This window comes from Perissodus microlepis, chromosome 1 (genome assembly GCF_051167445.1).
Source record: "Perissodus microlepis isolate ML-2025 ecotype Zambia chromosome 1, ASM5116744v1, whole genome shotgun sequence".
In the NCBI taxonomy this organism is placed as follows: Eukaryota; Metazoa; Chordata; class Actinopteri; order Cichliformes; family Cichlidae; genus Perissodus; species Perissodus microlepis.
In genome coordinates, this window is record NC_140461.1 from 2,572,452 (window position 1) to 2,592,692 (window position 20,241).

The 20,241-nt window shown below is 44.3% G+C and overlaps 1 protein-coding gene across 3 annotated transcripts in view; it reads left to right on the top strand.

The window, feature by feature from the left end:
• The window catches only part of cngb1a (cyclic nucleotide gated channel subunit beta 1a), a 41,275-nt gene extending 21,370 nt beyond the window's left edge, over window positions 1–19,905 (top strand). For all 3 annotated transcript variants that reach the window (XM_084926520.1, XM_084926528.1, XM_084926514.1), the window contains 18 exons: window positions 1,720–1,756; window positions 3,134–3,269; window positions 5,385–5,486; window positions 5,574–5,722; window positions 5,971–6,201; window positions 7,370–7,578; window positions 7,667–7,717; window positions 9,609–9,695; window positions 9,775–9,839; window positions 12,550–12,672; window positions 13,252–13,393; window positions 13,488–13,647; window positions 13,745–13,842; window positions 13,919–14,002; window positions 14,084–14,202; window positions 14,550–14,696; window positions 15,625–15,817; window positions 17,197–19,905. In XM_084926520.1, coding sequence (XP_084782646.1) covers window positions 1,720–1,756; window positions 3,134–3,269; window positions 5,385–5,486; window positions 5,574–5,722; window positions 5,971–6,201; window positions 7,370–7,578; window positions 7,667–7,717; window positions 9,609–9,695; window positions 9,775–9,839; window positions 12,550–12,672; window positions 13,252–13,393; window positions 13,488–13,647; window positions 13,745–13,842; window positions 13,919–14,002; window positions 14,084–14,202; window positions 14,550–14,696; window positions 15,625–15,817; window positions 17,197–17,457 — 2,394 coding nt within the window. In that variant the 3' untranslated portion in view covers window positions 17,458–19,905. The remainder of the gene's footprint in view (window positions 1–1,719; window positions 1,757–3,133; window positions 3,270–5,384; window positions 5,487–5,573; window positions 5,723–5,970; window positions 6,202–7,369; window positions 7,579–7,666; window positions 7,718–9,608; window positions 9,696–9,774; window positions 9,840–12,549; window positions 12,673–13,251; window positions 13,394–13,487; window positions 13,648–13,744; window positions 13,843–13,918; window positions 14,003–14,083; window positions 14,203–14,549; window positions 14,697–15,624; window positions 15,818–17,196) is intronic.
• The last annotated feature ends 336 nt before the right edge of the window (window positions 19,906–20,241 follow it).

Here is a 20,241-nt window from a genome sequence, read left to right on the forward strand (position 1 = left end):
AACCTCTCATGTTTAACTGTTTTCCACTTTTTCTTTGGTCATTTTAGCCTTTTTGGCGAGGGAGAAGGGAGCATCTGCCATCAAACAAGAAGACAGCCGCATGTAACTACGACGGTGTTTGCTAGTTCACCTTACATGCATTAATGTAATAACGTGGTTAGCCTACTCAACGTAAATTACACACGAACAACATTAAGCTCCTCACGCAGAGAAGAACGGCTACTGCTGCATCATCATCCGTCATCATTTCTGCTACACTGGCAGGGCTAGGGGCCAGGACTCTCCTCTTCAGGTTTTTGGGGGATGTTGCTAACTCCGGGTCCGATAACAGGCACCACACCCGCAGTAGATGTGCTCGGTGTGAGGTCTCGCAGCAAGCTATCAAATACGGCGCATTTCTCGGCTTTTAAAAAACCGCTATGCGTCGCCAGGTGTTTCATCGGATTCGAGGAGTTACCTCCTTTGCACAGTATCAGCTTAAAGCACTTGTTGCAGGCTGCTGAGTTTGCATCTTTTGCTGTGAAGTACAGCCAGACTTTGACCGCTTCGCCTTGGGCATTTTTAATCTGCTCTAAAAGAACGTACGTACCTGGCCCCGCCTACTACGCTTGCAAAGGTAAAATGATTGGCTAGAATCCAAAGTGTGTGACATCTCAGGGAAAAAAAGCACCGAAATGTGCGCTGCTTTTCGGTCTGGTTACTACCGTTTATGTCAGAACCGTACCGGTACCCATCCCTAGTCATGAGGTAGTGACCCAAAGAATGAGATCAAGGACACATCCTGTGGGAAAGAGCTTCTCCTGAAGGGACTCTGGACTCTCCTTTAGAGGAAGGGGAGGAACTCATTTAGAGTAGAGCCATCACTCCTACACACTGAAAAGGAGCCACCTGCAGTGGTTCATCATTTGCCCAGGATGTCTTCTGCACGCCTGCTGCATGTCGAACCAGGAGGAGACCCCATGTGAGGTAGAACCAACACAAGCTGGAGAGATTGTCTCTCGACTGGTTGGGAATGAATCGGTGTCCCTCCATGAGCTTGAAGGTGGAAGAGCACAGAGGGAGGTGTAGCTGAGAACCTGAGGAATGTACAAAAGACCGAGTCAAAGTGGCTCTGAATCTTTGTGGCTTCTTTCCCAGAGAGCAAGAGGAAGAACCTGGTGAAAGTCAAAGAGTCAATCTAGGAACTTGAAGAACTTATTATTGGAGGACATATTAGAAAAAGTTCTGGACTTGAAAGATCTGCTGACCTGGTGCCAGATACCACTGGCACTGTTATTTATTGGTCTTAATTTTTTTGGTATGTTCTCACTTCCTAAACCAGCACTCTACAACCTGAATTATACGTTCTTCGAAGAGTTAATCTCTGATTAATTTCTTCTGATTATCTCAGATATTTCACCTAAAATGTCAGAAAGGAGTTCCAGCTGCTTGACTTTGTCCTGAGCTTTCAGTGTATTGAGTGGTCTTCATCAGAGGACCGAGCTGGCTAAGCTGTCATGGAGATCAGTCTGTTGGTGTTAAAGGTCATTAGCTCGTGTGGACGTTGGTGATAAATCCAATTCCTGTGGTTCCTTGGAAACAGTTGGAAAAGAGCATCTCTACTTGAGAATCACTCACTGGCTTTCTAAGGAAATTTCAACCATGTCATGTTCCTGTGACTGCAGGGCGGATTGACAGTTATATCTTGTTTTTAATAATTGTTTTCTTCTTAATTCTCAGACCAGCACAGCAGAAGCAGACGAAGGTGGATGTGGAGGTGAGACTGCAAAATCAGGTTTTATCTGTTCGGTCTTCTTGTTTCTCTTGTTCCGACTTCTTTCTTCATGGATTTCTTTGCCCTTCGTTACCTTCACTTTTAGGACCCTAACGCTAACCCTTCTCACTGCTGTTTCTCTGTCTAGTTCCTGACATTTGCTCTCCGATAAAGAGCTTTCTGCTTCGATTCCCTCATGCTGCCGAGTGCCTCGAGAGCTGCACAAAGCTGATGCGTGACCATAACCTCACCCCTCCCACGCTGTCCATGCCGGCGCCACCGCCAGAGCTCGCCCAGCTGACCCAGGAGCTGTTGCAGCTCACCAAGCAGGCGCAGCAGTGCTGTATGAGCATCTACAGCCGCTTCAGGGGCCTTAACTCCAACTCCCAGGATCCTTAGCAGCCGTAACCCCCACCCCCCTCCAGCAGACTCCTAGAGACACCTCATAGATTATAGACTAGATAATCTGTGTAGATCGAAACCTTTGAAGTGCCAAACCAAACAAACACACTTCCAGTGCCTCCGAACGTTCCATTTCCCCCTCATCCTCACTCCCATCATGCTCTGCAGCTCCGCTGTGCTTCACCCATCAGCTGCCAGCTAAGCGCGCCACAGGTAATCAGGAGGAGGTGGATGTCTGAGCTGCTGTAGGCTGTGTGCTTGTCCCTTTGCTGTTTTTAATGAGTCGTTTAGAGCTGAATCACCAACAAAACTGGGCAACAGAATCTCCATGTTTACCTCGCGATTGTCTGTGTGATGGGATTTGTTACTGAAGAGTTCTTTATCTGCCATGTTGTTGCCCCTGGTGATGGATTTTCACGAAGCAGCGTGATGCAGATTTCCTGTCGAGACCAAAATATTTAAGCAAGCTGGACTTCAGTCCTGTGATTCTCATTTAAGACTGAAGAGAAACTCCGTGACTTTACCTGCATCATATTTTCTGTGACCCGTTAGAATAAGAGAGGCCATTTATCAAGCTGGTAACATTAAATGCAGGGGGGCTTCTGTGGATTTGGGGTTATTTCCAGACAGTTTTACATATTTAATGCTGAATAACTCTTGTAAACACCACACATCTGTAAACTGGAGAACACACTTGGCCTGTAAACGTATAAAAATTAATATATTTATTTAAATACACATTTTTTTTACCATAAAACCTCATCAGTTCTTTTTGTTTTTTTCTCTGGATGTGTCCAGAGGCAACAATCAGCATTTTATCATCTACAAATAAATGAAAGCAAAAGTTTAAAGTTGCGCTGGTGCTTTGGAAACAGCAGTTTAACACGTCGACCTGAAATGCGGTTCAGTTGAGGGCGAGTTTATTCGTGTAGGAAGACGTCGCCTGAGGTCCAACTGCATTTATTTTCTGGTCCTCAGAAAACTGCAGTAAACGTTTGGCTGAAGCTTCAGAGCTGAAGGTGGAGGTGATGGATGTGATGGAAGGGAAAGGTCTGAACATCCCCCAGATTATCACCACCCCAGAACCGAACAATCTCACAGTCCCAGAGCTCAGGTAACACACGACGTGTATGCTGCTGCTCACGGCCTTGAGGGGGTGCTGTTACCACGCTAAGACATGTAAATGTATGAAAGCATCCATGTTTAATGTCTGTGTTATCCTGTCTTCATGTCCAACTCTGCATCCTTTCATGGTTGTTCTTGTCCTGCTAAAAGTTGCTGAGCGAAACATCTAACAGCTCCAAATATGATTAAAAACACAATGCTGAGTTAAAATCAATGTAAATGGTTTCCTTAAATCTTTCTTTAGCGCCATCCTTTCTGAAACTGTTTGAACTGATTCATATCTTCATGTTCAGAGGCCTGCACGCCAAAGGAAGTTTGACATACCCATGTTATCACTGTCAGGGTCAGAGGTCACCTGAAGGTGGTCTTCAGCTCCATAAGTTAACCCAGTTAACCTTCAGCACACAAACATCCAAGGAATTTTACAGGAATGGAGACGTGCTTTTCCAGAGATCCGATTGGCCAGTAGGTGGTATTTTTGTATCTGCTGATCTCAAAGATAACCAGAAATCTTCAGATATCAATGAAATTCCTCGACGTGTAGCAACAAGAGACGGAATAAACACGCAGTGGGCGGGTCCTAAGTCAATATTCTCGCAACTTTAATGAAAGCAGGCACCAATGGGAGCAAAGGATATTTGTAACTGACCAGTAGTGACAAACACTACTGGTCAATACACACTACAATATACACAACTTTGTCAGTATTGACAAGCAGAGCAATGCACGGTTGCTCTGCTTGAAGGGTCTTCATCCCAAATCTTCCTGCGCAGTATCGGCCTCCGATGGTCTTTGAGGTAAGTCATATGTTCAGATGACGTCTCGGTGGAATAAAAATAAAACAGGAGCTACACGAAGCCAAAATCTTTAAAGCAGTTTTTAACCCAAAGAATTAAATTAGAATCACTTTTCACAGTGATTCACAGTCTAAATATCAGGAGAGCAAATCAATATGCTTTCAGATGTGTGGCCACAACTGAAGATTAGCTTTAGAGACTCTGAAAGTGTAAATGTAGGTGAGTACAGAGCTCGAATAAAAGCTTTGTGAATCTGAAACTGTGTTTGAAACCATTAATGAAGCTGACTTGTTAATCTGGTCGAAATTAGAAGCTCGCTCAGCAGCCGTGTGAGTAATGTCTTGGGTGGTTATTGGGGCAGTTATTCTAAGGCTACTATCTGAATGAGTCGGTGGAGAGTCTTGACTTTATTGTCATTGATCACTGAGACCAGTTAACAACAGTTTAAAGAGCTTTTTTCTGTTAGACAACCATCAGTTGATTCAGGGGCCAATGCGATGTTCTGTTGTACCACGATAAACACATCTTTAAGATTGTCTGTCTCCACAGACGGTATGTGAGCATCATATGGACACCTGCGCTTTTGGTGAATTTCTCTCACTATAGTACAATGATACTGTGACCTCAAAGCAGCCATATTATTGGTCACATGATGTCATTAACCCATTTAATCCCACTGGCAAAAATTGTTGCCGTTTTAACCCTCTATGACACAAAAATTAAACATATTGTGTGTAGGGGAAGTCTAAGGAGTAAAATTATTTTGCAAAAGGCTCCAACAGCACAAACATGGTGCAGAGGTCCGGTTCAGGGTTCACCATCCCCCTCTCAGTCACAGAGGCCACGCCCACTAATATTGCAAATTTTAATCCCGATTGGCTCTCTGGAGAAAGAGCAGACAAATTTCTGTCCAGGACTCCGATGTGGTCCCTGTCTGATGAAGATGAAAGCAAGTCTGAAGTCTGTGTTTGAACTCACAAGAGCTTCGGGCTCTCTGTGGGCCTTGAAACACCAACCGTCTCCTGGAAATGTTGAAAATGATTCACAGTTTCTTGGTTTGAGCTTTCTTGATTTGACTGAGCTCTCGTCAGTATTGTGATTGGTGCTGTTGTTGATTTGTTGAGCTGAGTAACGTTTTAGAGGCATTTTTTATCGTGCTGTGTTCTGGATGGAGGGACTTCCTTTAACCTCAGTAAGAGCATCAGTCTCTGACAGCTTTAATGTGTTCTGCCATTCTGAATCTGGACTAAATGCAGGCTGGAACATCTTATTGTTTCCTCTCCACGTGTCTGTGTTGATGCCTGTAGTGTTGCAGGTGATGTGTCTGCAGACGAGGACGATCCCGAGCTGCTGAGGGTCGGTTTGAAAGTCTGGACCACTCAGGGAGACCACCTGACTGCAGACAACGAGTGAGAGAAACCCCACAGACTCACAGTGAGCTCCCTGCTTCCATCTGTCTGTCCACCATGTTTACCTTCCCGTTCTTCCTCCTGCAGGACACGTCCGCTGTCGGCGACCAGCGTCGGCAGCGTGGTGGTCCAGGACCGCCTCAACGAGCTCGTCAGGCTGTTCAAAGGTCGGACGGAGCGGCAGAAAGAACGGCTGATCGACCCGGACGAATCGGAGGAAGAAAGTCCCGCAGCCTGTACGTAGAAACCGGTTTCACGAGTCAGGTCGAGTCAGAAGCTTTGATAAGATAGAACCAAATCCTGCATCAAAACGCCGCTGCAGTGGTTTGCTCAGTGATTATATGAGTATAACAATATTCATGCATGAAGGATTTGAATAAATGATGAGATTTAACAGTTTGCATTAAATACTGAATGATTTTCAGCTGCATCAGTGTAAAACCATCAAAATGACGTTCTCGCGCTTCCTCTCTTAACCCTACAGCTCCAAGCAAAGCTCCGCCTCCCCCTCCTCCCCCGCCTCCCCCGGGAGAGGAGAAGAAAGACGCAGCAGCAGGAGGAGGAGAAGAAGAAAAGGAGGAGGAAAAGGAGTTTAAATTTGAGCTTCTGGGATATGAGGTCAAAATTCCCAATCTGCCCAAACTTCCCCCGATGCCTGGCTGGCTCCGAGCCATCCTGGAGTACCGCTTCCCCTCGAGCATCGACCCGTTCACCGGTGAGAAATCGAGTTCTCCATCACCGCACTTTTCAGGACAGCCATATTCACCCACTGCTTCAGCTTCTGGAGTTGGGTGGAGATGAGTTTCAGGGGTAATTTGTGACAGAAGCAGAGAAGCAAGCGTGAAAGGGAAGGTTTACAGGATGGCAGTGAGACCTGCTGTGATTCGTTGGCACAGACACAAACACGGGAAGCCGAGCTGAAGATGTTCAGATGTTTAATGGGAGCGAGCGTCCATCAGAAGGACAGCTCAGAGAGGCTCAGATGGTTTGGACATGTGCAGAGGAGGGAGGGTGGAGGATGAAGACGGAGCTGCCAGGAAGACCTCAGTGGAGGTTCATGGATGTAGTGAAGGAGGACTGCAGGGGGTTGGTGTGACAGAGCTGGTGTGGTGACCCCTAAAGGGAGGAGCCAAGAGACAAAGAAGTAGATTGTTTCCCCGTTGAACGGCAGTGCGCACCTTGCTTTGGTGTCCTTTCAGCTTGTCGTGCACCTCTGGATCTTCAAACTCTGGCCCAGCAGGTGCAGCTCGGTCTTTAACATCTTTTCAGAGATAGATCAGTGAGGAGCTCAGAGGGTCCCAGACGAGTGAGAGGGCGATGCTGCAGCAGCATCAGGGCACCTTCTGGAGCAAAGTGTAAAACACAAGCTGTGCAGTCTCTCATGTATCCTGTGGAGGAGACACCTCAGAAGGTGCAGAGAGGCCAGAACACCGTAAGTGCCTGTATCAGGGGTTACAGGGATCTGATGATGTCACACTTGACGCACTGACCATAAGGTTTTAAGGTTGGATCAAAACTTGATTAAACTTGATTCTTATTTTTGGGACGTGGACGAAGTCAGAGGAAGTGAAATCTGGTGAGCAAAGGTCACGCTGTTGGCCAAAAAGTTTCTGAGCTGGTTTGAGATGAAACATGACGCGTCAGGTGATGTCATCCCCCCGGGTCAGACTGTCACCTGGGGGGACGAATTTACGGTGCGCTACACAAGGATCAGGTTCTTGGTTATCTGAAGTTCAGGTCACCACAAACAGGTGGCGCTGCAGTAAGAACATGAAGTTAAATGATAGTCAGCTCTCTGCTACCAGGGTTTTTTTATGGGTTCTTCTTTTTCCGTCATGTACGAAGGTCAGAGAGACGTTTGACTGTGGATTTCTGCCCCATAGACCTGATCTACGTCATCTGGCTGTTCTTCGTGGTGGCGGCGTGGAACTGGAACGTATGGCTGATCCCCGTCCGCTGGGCGTTTCCTTACCAAACCCCCGAAAACATCCACCTGTGGCTGCTGGCCGACTACAGCTTCGACCTCATCTACATCATTGATATCCTCGTCTTCCAGCCCAGGTTGCAGTTCGTCCGCGGAGGAGACATCGTGGTCAGCAGAAATGAAACGACAAATAAAACTTTGATTTTATCTCATAAACTTTCACAAACACCTTTGATCTGGAACTTCTTTTCCACAGTGTGACAAGAAGGACATGAGGGAGCACTACATGACCACAGAGAGATTTAAGGTGAGAACTTTGGGCCAGGGCCACCTGGTGGATGGTGAAGGTACTGCAAGCAGGCCACAGGAAGTTAGAAAATACAATGAATAATTAAAAAAAATTATGTTTTAATTTAGTTTACATTTTCAATTCAATTCAATTTTATTTATATAGCGCCAAATCACAACAAAAGTCGCCTCAAGGCGCTTCATAGATACAGAGAAAAACCCAACAATCATATGACCCCCTATGAGCAAGCACTTTGGCGACAGTGGGAAGGAAAAACTCCCTTTTAACAGGAAGAAACCTCCGGCAGAACCAGGCTCAGGGAGGGGCGGGGCCATCTGCTGCGACCGGTTGGGGTGAGAGAAGGAAGACAGGATAAAAGACATGCTGTGGAAGAGAGACAGAGGTTAATAACAGATATGATTCAATGCAGAGAGGTCTATTAATACATAGTGAGTGAGAAAGGTGACTGGAAAGGAAAAACTCAATGCATCATGGGAATCCCCCGGCAGCCTACGTCTATTGCAGCATAACTAAGGGAGGATTCAGGGTCACCTGGTCCAGCCCTAACTATATGCTTTAGCAAAAAGGAAAGTTTTAAGCCTAATCTTAAAAGTAGAGATAGTTTCTGTCTCCCGAATCCAAACTGGAAGCTGGTTCCACAGAAGAGGGGCCTGAAAACTGAAGGCTCTGCCTCCCATTCTACTTTTAAATACTCTAGGAACAACAAGTAGGCCTGCAGAGCGAGAGCGAAGTGCTCTAATAGGGTGATATGGTACTACAAGGTCATTAAGATAAGATGGGGCCTGATTATTTAAGACCTTGTATGTGAGGAGCAGGATTTTGAATTCAATTCTGGACTTAACAGGAAGCCAATGAAGGGAAGCCAAAACAGGAGAAATATGCTCTCTCTTTCTAGTCCCTGTCAGTACTCTTGCTGCAGCATTTTGGATTAGCTGAAGGCTTTTCAGTGAGTTTTTTGGACATCCTGATAATAATGAATTACAGTAGTCCAGCCTGGAAGTAATAAATGCATGAACTAGTTTTTCAGCGTCACTCTGAGACAGGATATTTCTAATTTTAGAGATGTTGCGCATTTTAACATTCCCTTTTTAAAAAACAAATCAAATCACTTAAAATAACAAACGTTATTCTCCCTTTGTGACCTCCTCTCTTTTTTTCAAATAGCAGGAAAAACTAAAATGATGAGATCAAAAGTAATAATAAAGAAACACAGCTGTCACTAAAGCTTCGGCTGGGATAGAAAAGATTTTCATTTTTCTAAAACTGCTGCATTCATCTGAAGTTTAGGATCTGCTGTTGTATATAAAAACCATAACTCTCTGTGGAAGCCTGCATTCTTTCTAACGTCCAGCAGGGGGCGAATGTAAAGTCTGACCTCAGTAAACACAGTTTATAGTCTCAGTCTCTAGTTTAAAATATTAGTACATTAAACTTGATCTTTATTTTGTGAATCATGGTCACATTACAGGGGAAAAGTGATAAAGCACATTTATGAGGTCTGGCTTCAAAAATCTAAGATGCCAATGGACAAGTCTTAAAAACAGGACCGGTGGGTTTATAAGATGTATAAATATAAACCGGTTTATAAAATCTGGCCTCTAGTGATGGCTGATGTATCTGGTAATGGTCATAATGTGGATGCTAAAATATGTGTACGCTGCTGGAAAAAAGATGTTTTAATCCTATAGATTCATGAATCCTAACAAAACAAACGAGTCTGCATCTTTGATATTTTTGCGTCTTTACATTGTGCACAGAGTTTTTTAAACTCAGCACAACCTCAGCTGTCTCCGTACTTTATATTCAGAGAACCGGATTGATTCAGATCTCTAGAACTTCTTTAACCCTTTGGTTTCCCCCTGGTGAGTGTTTGCTGTGTGCTTTGCAGATGGACATCATCAGCCTGTTTCCTTTGGAGGTATTTTACTATTTCACTGGAGTCAACTCTCTGCTGAGGTTCCCTCGCCTGCTGAAGGTCAGAAGGTTTTTCTGCTTTGTTCACAGCTGATCTTTGTGGTCGGGATGAACAGCTGACCTCTGTTTTCCTCTCTCAGTACATGGTTTTCTCTGAGTTCAACGACAGAATGGAATCTGTGATGAAGAAAGCGTACATCTATAGGTGAGAAGGTCTCCAGCCTCACTCTCCACTGTTTGTCCTGGACATAACATCACTCAGGATCACTGTTCAGGTTGGAGGTGTGAAGGTGAAAATCTATGTTATAAAGACCTCAGCAGTGACCGGTGTCCACCTGTTCCTGTTCCTGTGTTTGATGTTTGAACCCATCCTGGCACAAAATACCAAGACGCACCCAAAATTTGTAGGTCTTCAGATCTTGTCCCGTATAATTTGAGGCGTTGTTGATGACATAATGAAATCGTCATCACAGCATCAAACACGCCCGGAGGCAGTAAGTAAACATAAGCCCTCAATTTCTCCACGTAACAGGCACGATGGTCACCCTGGAAGTGTTTCACTCCATTGCTGAGGGTGTAGTTTGTCCCGTTTACCTCTCACGTCTCAGTCACACAGGCTTTCAGTCCATTCAGCAGCCTTTGGTCGTTACCGAAAGCATATTCCCTGACTGGCTGGTGAGCGGTTGCTGGCTGTTGCTGGATGTCATCAGTCCCAAAGAGTGCGATGCACCAAAACCATCCATAGGGTTGCTGTGGTCGTCTGTTATTTGATGCAAGACTCTGAATTGTCTGCAAACACTCACTAACTGAATTCTTAGCTGCAGTGAAACTTGAAAAAGTGCAAGAAATGGAGAACGTTTGCCTCCAAGCCCATAATGCCAAGATGTGTACAATCAGACACATGCAGTCCTACTGTGAGCAATAACCAAGAAACACTATTCACAAACCAGTCAGGGAAACACATTCTATATTCATTACCGGCAGTGTTGGTCAAGTTACTTGAAAAAAGTTATCAGTAACTAATTACTGATTACTTCCCCAAAAAAGTAATCCCGTTACTTTACTGATTACTTATTTTCAAAAGTAATTAATTACTTAGTTACTTTTTAAAAACACGATTTACAACCTGAATAGGTGATAAAGTGATAGATCTTTCAGCCCAATTCTACTTTTTCTGCATAATCCATCATACAAAATGTATTCAAATGGAAACGTCTCTTTTTTTTAAACTTGTTTTATCAGTTTTAATCTTTTAACTTTATGCATCAAGCAAAAATGTAATTATGTGCACCATTCTCTAACTTGAAGAAATTAGTTTAACATTTAAACCTATTTTCTGCACATTCCAGCACATAAAATAAAATATTTTTTGTGTTTACTTTCAAAGTACGTAAGTAAAACACTGCAGAAAATAAATAAAGTCAAAGACTCAGCGGTCCTGTTGCTCTATTTTCACCTGTAAAGCAGGAGTGGGGTAGGCGGAGGTTTACCCTGGTGCAGGTGTGCCGCAGCGGTCAGTTGAAGAATCTGGGGGGGCGATTGTGGCTCAAGAGTTGGGTGTTCGTCTTGTAATCGGAAGGTTGCCGGTTCGAGCCCCGGCTCAGACAGTCTTGGTCGTTGTGTCCTTGGGCAAGACACTTCACCTACCGCCTACTGGTGATGGCCAGAGGGGCCGATGGCGCGATATGGCAGCCTCGCCTCTGTCAGTGCGCCCCAGGGCAGCTGTGGCTGCAACTGTAGCTGCCTCCACCAGTGTGTGAATGTGAGAGTGAATGAATAGTGGTATTGTAAAGCGCTTTGAGGGGTCCCGATATAAATGCAATCCATTATTATTATTATTATTAATCCGCGAGTTTCTGTGAATTTCCCATTACGTCGATGCGCACTCGGTGCTTGTTTAGGGGTTTTTTTCGCTGTAAAAAGAAGTTTTCTTCCCACACACAACGGACACTAATGTTTTTGTCACTTTTTACAGAATCAAACTCAAAGTAAGGTCAGTACTTCCACGCTTTAAACGCTGCACACTCATACTCTCTCCCGCACTCGATATATGATCCATTGTTGATCTGCACACAGCTGTTGTGACGAATGTCGCACTTGCTTACGTCACTGTCATGAGACATTCTCACAAAAAAATCACGGCTTTAGTAACGCAGCGTTCCTACAGGAAAGTAACGGTAATCTAATTACCGTTTTGCAATAGTAATCCCTTACTTTACTCGTTACCTGAAAAAAGTAATCAGATTACAGTAACGCGTTGTAACGCGTTACTGTAATCTGCCCATCTCTGATTACCGGTGGTTCCCAGAAGGTTGCCAGTCTTGTCTCTAGATCTATATGAATCTTCACACAGCTTCACACATCCAAACTGACAAGTGATGATGTCACAAACCTCGTTAAACTTCTTTTCTCCGATCAGGATAAATGTTTTTTTGACTCTGCCCTGCAAGAAATATTTGCCTCAGAGATCATAGAAAATGTGAAAATAGCAACATAAAAATGGTAAAATATTACATTTAACAGCATAAAAATATAAAATACACACCCAGAAAAACTGTTTTATTCTTTTACGTTAGAACGAATAATAAATTATGAACGTTTCCAGTAGCAGGGACAGAAGTAGGTTCAGGGACATGGTGCAGTTTTTTCAGCTGATAAGAATGATCATCATTTTAGTTTTATTTTGATGGGATAAAGTTTTGTCATTTAGACACCAAAAAAAGGCCAAAAAAGTTTTTACCCAGAGCAACAAAAACAGCGTACCATCTGCAAAAAGCCTAAATGCATTCGTAGTGGCCCCAGTTTGGATCCTTGAGGAACACCCAGGTTAAATAATAATTTATTTCAGTAGATCTCTTTCTTGTTGCTGTTCTTGAATTTTTGATGTTATTTTTGTTTCTGCCGCTGTATGTCAGGGTGATCCGAACCTCAATGTACCTGCTGTACTCCCTGCACATCAACGCCTGCCTCTTCTACTGGGGCTCCGATTATGAAGGACTGGGATCCACCAAGTGGGTCTACAACGGAAAAGGCAACGCGTAAGAATTCAGATTTATGTTTTTGCAATAAGAAGGGTTCAATGTTAACGATGTGAGACTGATTCTGTCTGTTTCTGGATGTCAGAATGAGGAAGAAAGAGGAAATCTGAATATAGAAGAGCCATAACTGTTTGCTCTTCAACAGGGCAAAATTAAGAGACCGTATGGCAGTTACGTCATCTGTAAAACTGCAGCAGTGTGATCGTGCTTCATTTTCACTGTATTTGATTTGGTTATAGTTGTAGCTCAGACATCAGTGGACAGATCTACTAACATCAGGGTCACCGACTTATTGTAACAAAACCTTTTATTCACTCTGTAATTGACAGGAAATGATGTAAATGTGTTATACTGTGTCTCTGATCCACAGGTGACGGTTAGTTTGGCCTCACAGCTGTGGCTGGGTTATTGATTGAATTTACCCATATAATTAAATTTTAACTATCACAGATTCGTCAGCTTTATGTTGCATTTTGCTGAAATCCTTGAAGGAAACAAAACCCAGTAGAAGTTTGAATTTTAAAAGAATTTTAAAGCTGAAGCTCTTCATGAATCGATGGACTGTTTTCATTCCTGCAGGTACATCCGCTGTTACTACTTTGCCGTGAAGACGCTGATCACCATTGGAGGACTGCCCGACCCAACCACTGTCTTTGAAATCTGCTTCCAACTCATTAATTACTTTGTTGGCGTCTTTGCTTTCTCCATCATGATCGGTCAGGTTGGTAAAACCACCATTTACAGCTCTGCTTCTTTTTGGCCATCCATGACCTAACGTGGTTCCGCCCCCTTTGGTTTTTGGTGCAATGTGTCAGATGAGGGATGTAGTTGGAGCGGCGACTGCTGGGGAGAACTACTACCGTGCCTGTATGGACAGCACGGTTAAGTACATGACCTGCTACAACATCCCTCGCGAGGTCCAGAACCGCATCAAGACCTGGTACGACTACACCTGGAAGAGCCAGGGCATGCTGGGTAAGAAATGTCTGAGAGAAGCTGTCTGAGACCTGGTCCCTGAACGCCTCGTGTTGAGTTCAAAGTAACACTGAGCATTGTGGTGTCCTGTGTGCAGATGAGCAGGAGCTTCTGATCCAGCTTCCCGATAAGATGAGGACGGACATCGCCGTGGACGTTAACTACGCCATCGTCAGTAAAGTCGCCCTGTTTCAGGTCAGAAACGGCGAATAAAAAATAACATTTTTTTTATACACATGAATGAATAAATATGTGTGTGTGTGTGTCTCAGGGCTGTGACAGGCAGATGGTGTTTGACATGCTAATGAGGCTCAAGTCTGTCGTGTACCTGCCCGGAGACTTTGTTTGTAAAAAGGTAAGAACGCACCTGTCGAGCCAGCAGAGGTGTTACTGAGCTGATGGTGACACAGACAGTGTGTGTGTGTGTGTGTTTCAGGGGGAGATCGGCAGGGAGATGTACATCATCAAGCAGGGCGAGGTTCAGGTGGTGGGCGGTCCCGACCTGCAGACGGTGTTCGTCACCATCAGAGCCGGCTCGGTGTTTGGAGAGATCAGGTCAGAGCTGCTTCCCGTCATCCTGTTAAACAATTAAAAACCTGCACGTGGCGGCTGCAAATAAAGACGCTCAATCGTTCTCAGGATGTGCGGCTGGGCAGCGCGCCAGACTGAAATATATTATAGATATATCATCATATGATCATGTGATTATGTTTTGTTAAAATTAAAATTAAAATGATAAAAATACAGACAACTTTCATACCACAGAGGGAGAATGAAATTTACCCAACAGGGTGTTAAATGTTTCAAAAAAGTGAAATCATGTCAGTAGTTTAGTTTTTCACGACCAATAATCATAATAAAGGATGTTTTGAAAAAACTCTCTGTGGTCTCTGATTGGTCAGTCTGCTGGCGGGAGGCGGAGGAAACCGGCGCACAGCCAACGTGAAGGCCCACGGATTTGCCAATTTGTTCATCCTGGATAAGAAGGACCTGGCAGAGATCCTGGTGCATTACCCCGAGTCCGAAAAACTGCTGCGCAAGAAGGCCAAGTAAGACCGAGACCCTGTTAGAGCGGAACGCAGTTTAATTATTTTAATCCAAATCCGAGTCCTTTCACACTGAATTACGACATTTAAACACAACCAGCTCGTCTTTGAGTCAGCGTCTCTACTCTCGCAGCAGCAAAGACTTCAGCTACAACCTTCTGGTTTATGGCTGCCATCGTAACCCCAAGAAACCTTCTTGGCATTTTTTAAAGCATATTGTCAGGGTTTATTGGGAAGTTAAGGTGGAGAACTATTACAGAACCTGCTAACCTGCAACACGTTGTCCAAACCACGGCTGTCGGGTGGAGAGACAATGAGGTTAGTGTTTGCGTCCCACCAGCTCTGTTTTATAAACAGCAGTAAAGACTCTCACACTGAGCTGGAAGGGTTAGGTCCTGTTGTCCTGTCACAGTAGGAACACTTTTATTAATAAATACTGATTCACTGCATTCATGACCTTGCAGAGTCTGTAGAGACACACTTATGTTACCACAGTTTACAGATGAATACCTGAGCACAGATTTGTACTTTAACCAGCCGGACTCTGGTCACCATGCGGCTGGAGGCGGATCCAGCATTTCAGTAAAGCAGCCCCACTTGCTAATAACAACCATCAGTTAATAGGAGGCTGATTGTTTCTGCTGCTTCCTCAGCTCGGCTTCCTCTCGTTTGTCTGATCTCTCTGTCCAGGACAGGATTAGACTCACCTCTAATCAGCTCACGGCGCTCGCTCTAGTTTGTGTTTGAGAATCGGGTCAGCTCATTGAGGTTTATCTGCTCAGTCAGGCCATGGCGCTGAAGCAGACCGGCCGGAGCCGCGGCAGCCACCGGAGCTGCTGAATGTCGGATTGTGGAGGTTTGGAGATGTAGGAGCGAGGTTTTCAGTTTCTGAGCTTGTCTGGACTGCCGCCCTGTGTTTGTCTTTGTGCAGGAAGATGCTGACGAAGGACAAGAAGCCGGAGGAGAAGGAGGAGGGTAAAGGTGCAAAGACAGTCATCCCGCCACGACCGGACACACCAGAAATGTTCAAGGCCGCCCTGAAGGTGACGGAGCAGGCAGGCATCGAGGGAACCTTCGCCAAGCTGAAGAAAGCATACAGACCGTCTGAGGCGGGAGAGGCACAGGTAGGCCAGCATCACCACATCACCTCTGTGCAGCTGCAGGGAAGGAAGGAAGGAAAAGGATAGATAGATAAAGTGAGGAGACTGAAAGGTTCTTTTCAGTGCTTTATTCAGTGACTCCACCAGAGCAGCTTTGAATGATTCACAGTTTATAATAAGCCACCTTCATCTGATGCTGCACTGTTATGGAGGCCCTCACGTTATCCCTTGTCTGAAATGAGCTGTTTAACTCCTCCTCTTTAAACCAGCTTTATTCTGATTGGGTCTTCTTCATGGACAGAAGGTTTGATCAGCAGGTGGGAGGGGCTACTGCGTCCACTGCCACATTAGGAATATCAGTAATGTGTCAAAACTGAAATGAAACGATTCATGTCCTAATGCGTGCTGATTGGTAAGAAACAGATTTAGAAGATCATCCCTTGATAGAAATGATAATATAAAAGCTAATTTGCTCGTTTGTTTTCGGGAAACATTCACCTCAATCACTAAAACTGCTTGACCTTAACTTACTTGATAACGTTAAGTGCTCTCAGAACCTGGCTCAGCTTTTATTTTTGTGCCCACATAGAGTTTTCTCAAATTAGCAGACTCGGTTTCTTAGGTAGAGGTAGCTAACGTTAGCTAATGTTAGCTCATGTCAGCTAATGTTAGCTCATGTCAGCTAATGTTAGCTCATGTCAGCTAATGTTAGCTAATGTTAGCTCATGTCAGCTAATGTTAGCTAATGTTAGCTCATGTCAGCTAATGTTAGCTCATGTCAGCTAATGTTAGCTAGTGTTAGCACCTGGGAGACAGCACAAACTAGGAGGGAAGGAAGGAACAGTGGGGGGCGGTAAGGAATTTTAGAAAAAAAGTAGAAATGATGGAAGAAAGCAAGGAGGAGGTGAGGAAGGAAGTAACAGTGCAAGGAAGAAAGGAAATAAGAAAGAAGTGAAGAAAGGAAAGGTGGAAAGCAAGGAAAGAAGGGAGGAAGGAATAGAGGAAGGAAGGATGTTTGTGAAGGAAAGAAGGAAAGAGGAAATAAAGGAAAGGAGGAAGGAGCAGTTAGAAAGGAAGAAAGTGAGGAAGGATGGAAGGTAAAAAGAAGAAAAGAAGAGTGGGTAGAAAGAAAGAAAAGATGGAAGGAAGAAAGGAAGGGTGGAAGGACAGGAGAATGAACGTTGGAAAGGAAAGAAGGAATAAAGAAAAGCATGAAGGAAGTAAAAAGAAAGACTGTAAAGGAAAGATGGAAAGGAAGATAAAAGGGATCAAAAATAAATCGTGGGTTTTTCAGGATTTGGATTTTTCCTGTGTGTTTTGGAGACGCCCTTAGAGACCAGCAGCAAAGGAAAGTCATTTTGTCCTCCATCTTTCATCCTGTCCTTTCCTTCTTTGTTCTTCAGGCTCCTCCCTCCATTTCTCCAATCCCGCCCCCTTCTCCAATGCACCGCCGGTCTCCGGTACCCCTGAGTCCAGCTCCGGAAGACGGAGAGGAAATGGTGGCAGAGACAGCCGACAGCTCGGTCATCATCAGGATGACGCCGCGGCACAAAGGGGAGGAGCTTCTCACCGTTGAGATGAAGGCAGGAGAGAGAGGGGGGGAGGAGGAGGCAGAGGAGAAGGAGGAGACGAAGGAGAAGGAAGAGGAGCCGTCAAAGGAGTGAGCTGACAGGAAGCTGCTGCCCTCCACCTGCTCCAAGGAGGAAACAGGACACTCTCAGGTGTAGGACATGCTTCTTCTTCTGTGGTGGATTTTATTGTCACAGAAAAACACATTTTCATCTAAACTGTCACATGACAGGAAGGAAGGAGAAGAATGATGTAAATGAAAGGAAGCAGGAAATAAAGCAAGGACGGAAAGAATACTTCCTTCTTTTCTTCCTTCCTCCCACCTTAATTCAGTTTTTTTTCAGTTCTCAGAGTTTCAGAGAACTCACGGAGGTTACTGTCTGGCTGCAGTACCGTCTTTGGCCACACGAACTGACTTACATTTACCAGCCATTAGAACCCAGAGGGGCGCTGTTTCATCATGCAAACAAGGTCGAGGAGTGTGTCTGTAACAGAAATGATTAAAGAAACTCATTTTCCCAGAATCCCCGGTTTCTGTCCCGCAGCTTCTTAACCACTGACTTTCTGGGGCCCTCCCTCAGCTGATTTTAGAGGCATGTGTTGGGAACTACAGGAAGCAGCCGGAAGAAGAAGCAGAAAGGCGTGAGCTGCGTCTTCTTCATGTAAAAACAGACTGAACATGTATTTGTGGCGTGTGAGAGATCTGACAGCCGCTGATTGATTTTCCACCGACAGCTGCTCGATAACGCTGTCTGACATCAGCTGAGCTCTGAGGACATCCAATGATTTTAGCCGGCAGCTTCCAGGTCATTCAGGGTCACCAGGATGACGGTTCAGGGTTAGCGGGTCAGTTTGGACCTCTGAGTCATGAGGTCTTCATCAGCACGCACAAAAGTGCAGCATGTATTTTAATGTCTGAACATGTTGCTTTTCCTATAACACAGTAAAAATATCATAGTTAGAACAAATGGTTCACTGTTTGAACTCTGGAAGCTTGTTTCTATCATAGAAAAAAAGATTTTTTGCCATTTATGAACCAAAATTTGCCCAAAAAGTTTGACTAAGTAAGACAAAATTTGGGGATACTGAACCTGAAATTTTGAATTTATGATGTCAAAAATGTACTGAAACAAGCTTCTGTTCATAACAAAAACCGCACATAAAAAATCTAAAATAAGCAATTAAAAAAATGAAATCATGAGGCAAGCTTTAATACAATAAAGCCTACAGTCATTTTAGCTGTAGCTGCTGGAGGGCGCTGCTGAGCTTTCTGATAGAGTAAAGAGCCTGGGGGGTAGAAGCTCCTGCCCACAGAGCTGCTGCAGCGTTTATACAGGACAGGAAAAGCTTCAGGAAGCGCAGGAAACTGTGTCGGCCGAGCTGAGAAAAAGGCGGGAAAACAGAAACAATGCAGCACAGGAAGCTTCGTGATTACCGCTGATTGTCGAGAGTAGAAGAAGAAACATGTGACACTGCTGCTTTGGCTCAGAATTCAGGTTTTATTGTATTTGTACTGAAGCAACGACGTCACTGTAAGAATTAAAAACCAGTTTGTAAATAAAATGATTATAACGAGCGTCTGTGTTTCAGCTAAGATTGCTGCACATTTCATTTCTTCATATTTTGTAGGGAAACATGCAAAGACACATGGAAATAAAGGCAAAATCAGAGTTTGCGCGACTCCGGTGAGCTTAAAGAGAATATTTTGTGTAGCACCTTTATTCTCAGGGCTTCTTGAAGGATGTTCAAAGCTCTTCTTTGGGTGTTTCTGCCTTTCCTTCTGTTCTCTGTCAGGATGATCCCACACTGCTTCAGTAACGCTGAGGTCCGACTCTGGGGAGGCCGACTCATGACCGATAGACCAGGTGTGCTTTTACGGCATTGTTATGCTGAAAATGAAGCTGCTGCCAATCAGAGGCTTCCCAGATGATGTTCCATGGTAGACCAGAATCTGTTATCTTTGGTATTTTTCATAGACTCAGCCATCATCATCATCATCATCATCATCTATTTATATAGCACTTTAAAAACACACCTGGTAGACCAAAGTGCTGTACAATACTAATATGAACATAGTAATAAAACCAGACATAGCAATAAAATAAAAAAAAATAATAAATCAGTTACCCACAGAGTTAAAAGCCAGGGAATAAAAATAGGTTTTTAACAAAGACTTAAAAACTGGCACTGATGCAGCCTGTCTAATATGGAGAGGAAGGTTATTCCAAAGCATCGGCGCAGCAACAGAGAACGCTCGGTCTCCTCTAAGTTTCAGCCGTGACTTTGGGACCGAAAGCAGCAACTGCTCAGCTGACCGAAGGGAACGAGTGGGGACGTGGGGCTTCAACAAGTCAGACAAATAAACAGGTGCCAGACCATTTAGAGATTTAAAAACCAATAAAAGGACTTTAAAACAGGTCCTAAATTCAATAGGAAGCCAGTGTAAAGAGGCCAAAATCGGAGTGATGTGATCAAATTTCCTTCTGCCAGTTAAAAATCGTGCCACAGTATTTTGCAGTAATTGCAAGCCTGACAAAGTGCCCTGCCCAACCCCTATTAAAAGAGAATTGCAATAATCTAAATGTGAGGTAATAAAGGCATGAATAACACTTTCCAAGTCACGCTTGGAAAGAAAGGGCTTAACCTTACCTTTACATGGTCATCAAAGGTAAGTGCAGAATCAATTTTAACTCCGAGATTTGTGATCGAACTCTTTAGTTGGGAAGTCAAAGCTGCAAGATCAACATTTGGAGTATGAGAAGAACGATTTGGGCCAAATTAAATCGCTTCTGTCTTCCGATCATTAAAATTTAAAAAGTTTTTTGCCATCCATGCTTTGACATCAGTAAGGCAGTCAAGCAGAGGTCGAGTTGGGAGAC